The 12,112-nt window shown below is 38.5% G+C and overlaps 1 protein-coding gene across 1 annotated transcript in view; it reads right to left on the bottom strand.

Annotated features, from left to right (window-relative positions):
* Positions 1-10,132: 10,132 nt before the first annotated feature.
* MME (membrane metalloendopeptidase) overlaps positions 10,133-12,112 on the bottom strand; it is a 29,400-nt gene continuing 27,420 nt past the window's right edge. The window contains exon 22 of the mRNA XM_053460397.1: positions 10,133-10,632. Coding sequence (XP_053316372.1) covers positions 10,533-10,632 — 100 coding nt within the window. The 3' untranslated portion in view covers positions 10,133-10,532. The remainder of the gene's footprint in view (positions 10,633-12,112) is intronic.

Below are 12,112 nucleotides of genomic sequence, written 5' to 3' on the forward strand. Positions count from 1 at the left end.
TGAAAGTTGTAATGTTCTTTATGAAAGAGTGTTCCTTTAAACAAGAACTAGCTCTATTTTTGTTACAGAGATTATCCACGACACATTGTTACTGACCTCGGTTGAAACCACAAGGTCTGGAAGCATCCCAGTTTTAGTTTTTTAAGGTCAGCATGCATATCATACCCCTAAATTTCCTTATCCCTGGTAAGTATCTTGCAGCTCTAACAGAATAACCAAATTGAGATCATATTAAAAATAAACATATAAGGCAATTTTGTTATTGTGCTTCAAGCTTAAATAAGTCAGTTTTATCCCTAACACATCACTACTTGTAAAGTAAGTATTGCTCTAGATGTCACTTAGTATGTGTACATTTAATCAACTTTGATTTCAACATGGATTTTGCCCAGTAGCTCAACTTTATGAAACCTGTCAGCACACATGTAAGCATTAATGGGACACGTTCCTATCCCTGATACCCCGGTAGAGAATGCAGATGAAAGTACTCATGAGTATTTTAATATTAATTCCTTAAAAACAAACAATTTCCTTAGGTAAAAATCGTCGTCCTCCTCCTCCATTCATTGATGATTCCCGCCAATGATTGGCTGCTTAAATCAATAGGAGCGGTTTCTGGGTATGGGGGTTCGAACAGATACCCACCCACAAAGAAACTGACTGGTGAGAAGTATATCACATGCATGGAGATACCTCCCCTGCACAGAAAATTACAGTTGGGTGGGGAGAGGGTAAAATGCATTTGTAGGGATTCTGCAGATTCTCCTTGAATTTGCACCATGCAAATATAAAGGGACCACAAAACTATCATTTGCATTAAAGTGCATATGATGGCTGGCGTGTCCTTTTAAATGTCTTACAAGTTGACCTTGAAGTTGGCTGGGAGGACTTTTAGCTTTATTAATGAGCCAGGTGAACTTTTGCTAGAGCCATAGCCATGGGAATGTATAGTGATGAATATCTTGAAAAGAGCCCTTCATACCAACTTTGAGTAAAGCCTTTAACAATGTAGATTAAAAACTGTATTAATATTGCCCATTTTAAAAAGATCTCATTGTGTAGGTGTCTATCCAACAAGAGAAGTCAAAGTCTACCCCCATAGCTATTAACAACAAATCATGTGAACTGGCATCACAGGACGCCATGCATTCCACCTTTAGCTATATTTAAATCCTTTAACAAACAAAGACAGCAGCTGGAGCAAATCCTACAGTATAACAATAGCCATGGGGGGAAAAGCCATAGAAGTACCAGGTAAGATGAAATACCTCATTATTTTCCTCTTTATGTTTTGATTTATTTTTTTATAAAAAGTTTCATTTTCATGCACTGAAAATACCATGTTGATAAACAGTCAATCTCCAAAGGGCAAAATGTAAAACAACAAAAATTGAATTTATAATGTATGTAACAGCAGATTGAGAATGTAAATTAAATTGACTTAAAAGGGATTCTGGTGCAAAGCTCGGAAAGGAGCCTTATCACCATAGAAACCAATGGAACGTTCCTGTTGACTTTATAATTCCATTGTTTTTTTTATTTTATAAGACCACAATATCTGCACAGAAATCCACATCACTGGGTAACAAGGGTTTTTTTTTCTAAAGCTTTCCTAGTTAAAGGGCATCTTCAATTGGCACCCACGCCAGGCTACTATTTTATTGAGGTTAAGTACATGATTTGTAACCAACACAATCACTCTTTCTGAGTTACATTTGTATAATATAAGAAATGTCAAACAATCCTAAATATCTAACACAACTCATCATGCTCCAGCAACTAACATAGTGATCTGGGTCTAATAATTATGATATATAATTATGATATAATAAATAATAAAAAAAAAATTAAAAAAGCTTTTATCTGGCTTGTGTTTGTTCTATTGCTATTATTCCGACAGGATGCTCATTAATGTTACCTGCAATTGATGACCTTAACAGAAACATAATAAAGTGTTTGGCATTTGTAAGAAGTGCAAGTTGCCCTTTTGTCACTGCACTTACACCACATGTGTACAAATAATAACTTATTGGATAATAGTATCATACTGTTTATTTTAATTTTTAATGATATCTATACAATAAAATATACCCGCAAAATACAGTAAATCCCCATTATATGAATGTACTGTTTTAACATTACAATAATAGTACAAAGTTTTCTGAGTCTAAAACATCCTAAAGTTTAGTATGCATTTACCAATTCTTTTATTTAAGCTAAATAATAACTCTAGTCATTGAGGAAAGGGGGGTACGAGAGGGTACATATGTATATATGTACCTATGAATGTATGACAGCATGTTCGAATGAGAATGTGTGTATAAGTTTGTGTGTTAACATGAATTTGTAAGCATTTGTGTGTGACCATGAATGTGGATGTGTAAGTTTTTTAGTAGGGTTGTATATGTGTAAGTGTTTGTGTGTTAGCATTGATATGTACTTGTAAATGTTGGTGTGCTAGCATGGATGTATATGTGTGTTTGCATGTTAGCATGAATGTGTAAATGTGTTTGTGGAGGCTGCCCATGATACAAATGCTAGCGCTCTGCAAGTAAGTTGAACTGCAGCTGGGTAAAGGTTTATAGGGCTTAGATAATATTTCTATTGCTAAACAATGATGGTGTGGCATGTACTATTGGAGTTTTGTCCTACATCTTTTTGGAACCTAGGAACATCACAGTATTCAATTGTTTTTAATTGCCATAGCCCACCAGGAGCAGAATAATCCACCCCCCTCTTTCTTTTTCCATGCCACCTTGCAACCCTCTAGGTATGTGAGCGGAAATTTGGTTAATGAATCTGCAAGTTACATGCTTTTGTCAACACGCTAATTAGAGTCTCCTCCAGTCAAGCATATGCAAGACAAGAATTGACATACTAAGACAAACAGATACATTCGGTGGAGAGGGCCCTGCTCGCAAGCTTACTATCCAATACTGATCCAAACAATTGTTCTTGACTCCAAAGGAAATAATTTTTTTCCCTGGATCAACATTACCTAAGTAGAATCATTTTAACTCTAAAAGACATCCACCTTTTTTTTAAACTACCAACTGAGCCTACCATAACCACTTAACCCGCCATGACAGTAAAACATTATATGGTTTATATAAACTTGTATATGGTGATCATATCCCTATTTAGTTGCTTTTTCTCAAGCACAATTAGAAAATGTCTTCACAACTGAGATCTGCTATTCATCTAGTTAGTTGTTTTGCCCGTCTCTGAATCTTTTCCTGTTACATGATGATGTTTTTATGAACTTGTACCCAAAATTGTTCTACATATGTGGTTTGGTCTTACCAATCATGTATAGAAGCAACATTATGTTCTCATACTATGCATATATTCCTCTTTTAATACAGGATTATAACTTGTTTGGTTTTTCAGCAGCTGTTTGAGATTATGAACCACTAGAAAAGTCTGTTATCGATGAATACTCCTGGAAAATGTTCATAATAAGTGGTCATTTAATGTATAATTATCATTCTTCTTTTCTTCCCCAGGTTCAGAATTTGACAAAATTAATTTCTGTGTCTAGTTTCCTAATTTGTTTAAATATCTCTAAAGAGAGATTATATTAATTTCTGATTGAATTGCTTCGCATAGTTTGCTTGATCTGCAAAAAGTAGAATGTTGATAGATTATTAAAAAAATGGTCCTCCACACAAACTGTTTGTCCCACTGGAGAATTTAACAGCCACCTTTTGTTTCTCCAAATTCCACCTGCTTTAACACAGTGCAGTTATAAGATGCGCCTGCTGCCAAAATAGTTATCACCTGTATATCAGCCATATAATAGGACTGATGAAACATTTGAAATTATATTACTGCTGTAACTAATATATATATATTTTTATTCCACAGTATGGAAGGCATGAATACAAAAAACAGGGGACAAACTGTTTGTCATACTGTGAGTCATACTGTTAGGGAAAGGAAAATGATGACAACGTCATATGGAAAGTGGAATGTTACCCAATCAAGAATATCATGTTATTTTTTGTAAAAATTAAGAATATGATTATTAATTACTACAATTAATATAAAATGTTGTTATTCCAAATGCATCTTGTTATTTTCTCACTTAAGAGATTAAACAATAATATGGAATCCAAAAAACTCAAATATAAATGATTTATAAAGTTTTCCCTTTAAATTACATTGAGCTTAGTTCAATATCCTGCTTAATACACCCATGTTCAGATACAAACTCGATATTTTAGTAGTTTGCACGCTTAAAAATGTACTGTATATTGAGAAGAGTGGGGCATAACATATAGTGAGTTTCAAATGTTTTCCTGAGACACGGTAAAGTGTAAATGTCTAAGAAGTAAGGGGTGAGTAAGGAGAAAAACAGCAGAAGCAAGATAGTATAGCAATTACTACAATTACCAGTGTTCTTGGACCTATGCTACTGATTATGTAGGGGCCCAGACTGTGACTTCACTATTTTTTGATGAACCTCAGAAAGGGGTCTATCATTTGAATTCTTGGCTAGACCATGGACTCACTATACAATGACCCCCACACACCTTCTTCTACCATCTCACTTTGTGCCTTAAAACAAGGCAGGTAAAGCGTTATTGACATGGATATACCGTATTTGCTCGATTATAAGACGACCCCGATTATAAGACGACCCCTCAAAATCTGAATATTAATTTAGGAAAAAAAGAAAAAGCCTGATTATAAGACGACCCCATAGGAAAAAAGTTTTACTAGTAAATAAATAATAATTCATGTAAACTATTTGTTTGTTTTTAATTTCCTTTTATTTACCAACCTGCCCTCCAGTTATGCACATCTGCCCCCAGGCATGCCTTATACCCTCCTATATGCCACTCTGTCCCATGATATGCCTTTTAACCCCCTATATGCCACTCTGGCATATAGGGGGTTAAAAGGCATATCATGGGACAGAGTGGCATATAGGTGGACACTTACATACTCAGACACTACCCACCCAGACACTTACCTACCCACCCAGACACTTACCTACCAACTGAGACACTTACACTTCCCTACCCACCCAGACACTTACCTACCCACCCAGACACTTACACTTACACTTACCTACCCACCCAGACACTTACACTTACCTACCCACCCAGACACTTACACTTACCTACCCACCCAGACACTTAACTACCCACTCAGGCACTTCACTCACCGTGATGCCTCAGCAGGCGCTTGCTGCAGCTCCCGCGGGATTACAGCATGACGCTGTGTGACCCCGCTAGGCCCCGCCTCCTCCAGAAAATTGAAGAGGTCTGTGCAGGGACAGCGCAGTACCGCCGGGTTCCGGTCTTCTGGAGGAATCTCCCCAACCGGCTCTGCTTCCCCACAGTGGGCGGGCTATCCGGGGAAGGTATGCGCTTATGCAACCTCGGCTGCTGCCGGCACTTTCGCCGGCGCTCGGTGATAGTCGCCGGCTCTCGGTGATAGACGCCGGCAGCAGCTGAGGTTACCATACAGGAGGATCCAGGTCCCCTGCAGCGGTGCGGGGGATCTGGATCTTAGTCTCCTAATCAGACCTCTATTTCAGAGCATTTGCTCTGAAAAAAACCTCGTCTTATAATCGAGCAAATACGGTATCTTTAAATGCATGTGAGCATTAATGTGAATGTAAGCATGAATGTCTACGTATAAGTGCCTGTGAGCATGACTATCTATGTATAAGTGCGTGTGAGCAGGAATGTCTATGTTTAAGTATATTTGTGCATACATGTCTAAGTATTAGTGTATATGTGCCGGGATTTGATGTCATATCCCAGTGGCCAGCACTGAAGCCACACCCTCTGTCGGACCAGAAAGCCTTTTCTTAAAGAAGATAGACAGGTAAGGAAACATTAGAAAGCATGAAGCATGTGTATAATGGCCCTCTGATGGTGGTACATAATAACTCTCATCACTGATGGGAGTTATTGTATACCACCATCAGTGCCTAGCTCAGCATTAAGTGATTAGAGTTAAAGTGTACAACTGCACTTTAACTCCTATCACTATACCGTATACTGAGCCAGGCATTGATGTGGTACCACTGTTATCGGCTGGCTCAGTAAATAGTGGTCAGTTATGCTGTACCACCTTCAATGTCTGTCGCAGTATATAATGATGGCAGTTATGCTGTACTACCTTCAGTGTCTGGCACAATATATAGTTTTGACAGTTATGTTTTGCCCCCATGAATGTAAATATATATAATTTTTCAGATTGATTTTCTGCATTTATATGTTTATGATTAGAATTACTTGTATTTTTTGATTGCGGCTGATATTATTTCAAATATATTTAATAAAAATGTTGTGTGTGAAACATACAATTTAAAATTTGTTTACACTTTTCAAAAGCTAGCTTTTATAATTACTACAGTCCTACAGCAAGGGGATGCATCTGCCATTGTCTGCCACTGGGTCCAGTGCTCTACTGACGCTGCTGCTCCTCAGTGTCCTCGGTACAGTGGGGCTAGTTGTGTCTATCTGCCAGGGTCATTGTTTACCCAGTGCCCTACCACTACTGCTTTATCACCTGTGTATTGATTGGTACAGTGCTGCTGTGGGTGAAGGGTGAGTCCAGACGGTGCCCCCTTTTGGGAACGCCCCTTGAATGTTGTTTACAAATCAACCAGGGCCAAGCAGAGGCTGCTCATACCCCCTAATGGCAGCCCTGTGTGTTTTTGCTCTTTTCATATTTTTAAAAGAGGGCAATATGTGTTTAATTGTGAAACTCAAGTCAGGCACCAAACATGTTCAATGCAGGTTTTTTTTTTTTTAATAGATCCGGAGGAGAGAGAGAGGCGCCGAGCGGTCACTGAGGAATAAGTTCTCAGCGACCGTTTGGCGCCTCTCACCCTTCTCCGCGACCGCGAGGCCTCTGTCTTGGTCGCAGTGCCGGCATTTCAAGCCGAGCGCCAGTATATGATGTCATATCCGGCGCTCAGCAATGAAGCCGCGCACACTGCGGCAGAACCAGGAAGACAGAGACCTCGCGATCCCGCCACTGGACTTCTACAAGCCCAAGGTAAGTGAACTTCAAAGGGGAAGGAGGGGGGTAGAACGTTAGGAGGGGGTTAGAGAGTGAAAAGAGGTAGATAGGAAGTGAGAAGAGGTAGATAGGGATAGATTGGGAGGGAGAGAGGGGGTAGATAGGATAGATTGGGAGGGAGAGGGGGTAGTTAGGATAGATTGGGAGGGAGAGGGGGTAGTTAGGATAGATTGGGAGGGAGAGGAGGTAGATAGGATAGATTGGGAGAGAGAGGGGGTAGATAGGATAGATTGGGAGGGAGAGGGGATAGATAGGATAGATTGGGAGGGAGATGGACATATTAACATATATTGGCAGCAGGTGCTAATATTAATATTTATTGGCAGCAGGGTCTAGTATTTATATATATATCGGCAGCAGGGGCTAATATTAATATATATTGGCTGCAGGGGCTAATTTTATATATATTGGCTGCAGGGACTAATAATATATATTGGCAGTAGGGGCTAATATTAATATATACTGGTAGCAGGGTCAAATATTAATATATATCGGCAGCAGGGTATAATTTTTATGTATATCGGCAGCAGGGTATGATATAAGTATATATCCGAAGCAGGGGCTAATATCAATATATATCCGCAGCAGGGGTTAATATTAATATATATCAGAAGCAGGGTGTAATATTTCTATATATCGGCAGCAGGGTCTAATATTTATATATATTGTCATATTGTCAGCAGGGGCTAATATTAAAGAATGAGAAATAACTGCCTAACGTGTGTATGTGTGTATATATATATATATATATATATATATATATATATATATATATAGTGTATATGTACCGTTTTATAATTGGCCCCCCTACTTTGGTCCCTGGCCCCCCATGTGCCCCCCCTAAATATGAAAGCTGGAGACGCCACTGAGTATAGCTATACACCAGTTGAAATAAATTGTTAAAAACAGTTGATGTATAGTACCCACAGTACAGCCCATTTCTAAAAAAGGAATATTTTCACTGGTTGCTGGAAGGAAATTCATCAAGGTTCCTGTAGTTTATCAATAATAAGGTTAAGCCAACCTATGTGTTATTATCATTTACTACAACCATAGAATATGGAAATATCTGCATTTACTTAAGCAATGCAAACCACTTTTTTTTAAAAGCTTGTGTAGTATATAATTTTATCATGTGCCACTAGATGGCAGTATAGTTTAATGTTCCATTCAAACTACGCAAAAATATATTTGGTTACAACACACAGAATACCGATATCTATTCACTGTACTCAAAGTCATGCCAGCAATTTACAAAGAAATGTATTAGTATTCATAAAACTATGGCATATTTTCAAAGGAGAGCAGTTCCTCCCTGGGCAGCTCTGATTTGAAGATTCTGGGCCATTTTTGTGCGTGCTGCGGTTCTGCATATAGGCCCCTGTAACAAAATAAATGTAAGTAATGTGCTCTGCAATTTTTTGGTGGATACTTGCAAGGATAAACCTTGGGTTAGTGGTGTCATGGTGCAGTATTTCTTTGGTGTTTGTTTTCCGGTAAAGATTTTCAGGGAAACATTTATTTAAAATTATTCCGTCTTCTTTTAGGACGAAATTCATCTAACATTTTCATTTTCAGAAATCCCATTCATCCGTCTGGGTGGAAACAATAAATAAACCGGTAGAAGAAGTTGAATTAAAATGGTGAGATTCTCCTCCTCTTACTGTAGTTAGAATGGCAGCTGAATGAAGATCTTGTATATATTTCACACGTTCGTTTTCGCTTCTTTCATCCAATGTTGAAGTGGTAAAGTTCGGCAAGCCTAGCATATACTATCACGCAACCTTACTCCAACACACACACACACCATGTATCACCATACACTTACACATACACACTATCCTTCTTCTGACTCATGTTACTAACCACAGGTTCATTCCTGTCACTCTTAACACCATACATTGACACACAAACTCGTGCTAACACCATACACTAACTTCCACCCAACGTATACACTCTAACACAATACACTAACACATACATGCACACAATAACATCATACACTTACACATAGATACACACTCACTCTAACAATATACACTTGCACATACATATATAAACATACGCTACCTCTCTCCCTCTCCTTTAATATATGCAGCTCACACCCGCACCGCTGCCAGCAAAGGGAGTTTCATGACCCCACTGGGTACCTTGCTTACTGGGCTTCAGCCTCAATGCGTCACTGGACGCTTGTAAATGTTTGTAAAGGTACTGACACTGTGTTACCATGTGTCACTGTGTGCATGTGTAACACAGGGATAGTGCATGGAAGAAGAATGCTAAATGATACATTTCAAGATTAATTATTCAGACAAAAAATAAGATGGTGAAGTACCCTTAGGAGCTGCCTTACACATTTTGTAAGGTCAGACCAATTTAATGAGATGAACTTAAAGCAGATAGATGTCAAATAATACAAATGTGTGAGTTTCTCACAGCTCAGTTCTAAATAAGCAGAACATGCCAATTATGCATTTTGAATACTAAGAATACATTTGCAACTTCGCTTTTAGTAAACATGCCCCACTCTGGTCATCTTGTTTGGTTTAAATACTTGTTCTATTCAGAAATGTAAATTGTTTTGAACATTTTACCATTCTAGTCAGTAGCCTTGTCATAAAGGGAAGCGAGCAGAATTGGACAGAGCAGATTTTATCATAACTTCTTACGTTGAGATCATAGAAACCAAACTGGTGTCTCCAAGGAAAAGAAGTTGATTTTGCTTGAGAAGGAGGGCACAAGGTTATAACATAATATACTGGTGCATCAGCTCACAACACAGCGCCAATCCTGTGGCAGCAGGAAAAGTGGTTTGTGCTCTTCAGACCTTAGACCTTAATGTGCTTGGATTAAGGAGAAAGTGCTAGCCACATTATTATGTTACATACTACTTGTTATGTCCTGTATACCCTTTGTGCAGCGCTACGGAATTTGATGGTGCTATATAAAACAATAAATAATAATATGTATTGGGGTGAAGAGGAACTCCCAGTGTTTTGGTTTTTTGTAGGTAAAACTACATAAAGTTTTGTATGGGTGTCCTTTAGTTTTTCCCAGTGCGATTTCCCTTAAGTAAATGCAGTGTTTGCTACACCATAGAACAAAAGGACTAAAAGACAAGGTAAAGTGGCACTGGCAAAGTGTAATCAGAAAAAGAATGCGGTATTGATCAGTTAAATAGATTTTGTGTTTGTGGAAAGCCTGTTCATCTTGTGTTACTTCATTGCGGTACCAGGACATTCATGGGGAGCAAAGGACATTAAGCTTGCCACAGAACCCTGTTGTCCTTTTTTTTATGAAGTACAGGAGAGTTGTGACCGAGCTGAGAACTGGGCAACCGGAAGCAGAGAAGGCTGTGCTCAATTTCAATCATCCACAAAGTAAAGAGCACGTTGTTTTTGTCACATCTAGCAATATTGTTGTTGCCATTGATACAAACTTTTCTGAGGTAAAAGAAAAGAAGTCCAAGTTCAAGTGTTGCCACATTACCAGAGACGGCATTTGTGTGCAGGGTTCATGTAGTCATCGGTGTCACACGAGAAAGCCTCTGAAAACTCTGGAAAATTCTGCAATGTTCCAATGACTCTGTAATAAAATCAATATTTGTTAAAGTGGCATAGCCTTATAGTTTATATTAAGATGGGTAGAACTTAACTGTGGACATTTACGAAAAATATACACATGTTGACCCCTGGGATGCTTTACACTTTAACTATTGAAAGATTTTTCCCCCCAGGACTGAAGGCAAATTTATAATAATAATATAATGTATATTATTAGTATTAGTAATATATTTATTTCTCATTATAGATCACAAAAAATAAAAATATTGTAAACAAGTATATGTGGTTGTATGTGCTGTACACATGCTCATGAAGCCCATGTAGTTGACAGCAAATAACATATTGCATTGTACAATATGGGTCATAATTATACTAATGAAACCCAATGTACGTTTAAATTGAACATTACCACAAGTATAATACTTTTCGTTTTTTTGCATCACAGGGTACCTCTGGAGTTGGTAGTATACGTCATATATGAGTGATACTTGATATTTATTCTTTACAGTGATCTTGTTGAGACCCCGATGCAGGGAAGTAGAGGGCCCTTCTTCTTGGAAAAAAAAAAAACTTCTCCAGCTGGAGAAGAGGATGGTCAAATGAAACCCAATACTTAGATGATCCTGGATATATTATGAGAGGAACTCATTCTCAGTTATGGATAGAGGATATACTCTTCCTTTAGGAGGCACAGTACCCAGCAGCAATTCTAAGGCTGATGTGGAGGCAGTGTCACTTCAAGCTAGTTCCAATAGGCAGACATGACCAGCTTCTTGGGGTCTTAAACAAGACTACTTTGGATTTAATATGTTAGACAGGATTCTCCCCATGTCTCAATCTGACCTGGCTGCTGATGACTTACAGGACGATACCTTCCTGATGCAAGACGCCAACTAAGAGACTAAGAGCTGGAACTAATAGCTTTGCCGTACAAGGATGTGACCAAAACCTTAAGTTCTTTGGGTACAAAAGGTGCTCAATTCAGTTTGATCAATGAAGATACCTGCAGCACTGGAATCAAGGAAAGTTTCTGTGGTGGTTATATGACCCTGCCAGGGGAGGGTCACGAGAACCATAATGTAATTTTGGGGAGGAGTGGTATGCTATGTGCTTAGAGTTACTTCCCCATCTTGCACTTAGCTTGGAAGTTTCCTGGCAGTATCAATCTGAAAACACGTGGTAAAAAATTCTAAGTCATAAAGGTATCTGCAGGTGCGTTCATCTTTAAGACATCCATTCAGGCCTCTCCGAAAGGCAGTAATCAGAGCGACATTGTTCCACACAGTATCAGAGGCTAAGGTACAGAATTATTATTATTTATTGTTTCATATAGAGCCAGCATATGCTGTTGTGCTGTACATAACAAATAGTATATAACATAACAATTTGATTCACAGAAACAACAGGAAATTGTCCTACTCTTAGGGATAGACCAGCCACAATAGTGTATCCACCACATATGCACTGAAGGGATGCTTTAAGGAAGTTTGCGAGGGCAACGC

The sequence above is a fragment of the Spea bombifrons genome, chromosome 3 (assembly GCF_027358695.1).
Source record: "Spea bombifrons isolate aSpeBom1 chromosome 3, aSpeBom1.2.pri, whole genome shotgun sequence".
NCBI classification, from domain to species: Eukaryota; Metazoa; Chordata; class Amphibia; order Anura; family Pelobatidae; genus Spea; species Spea bombifrons.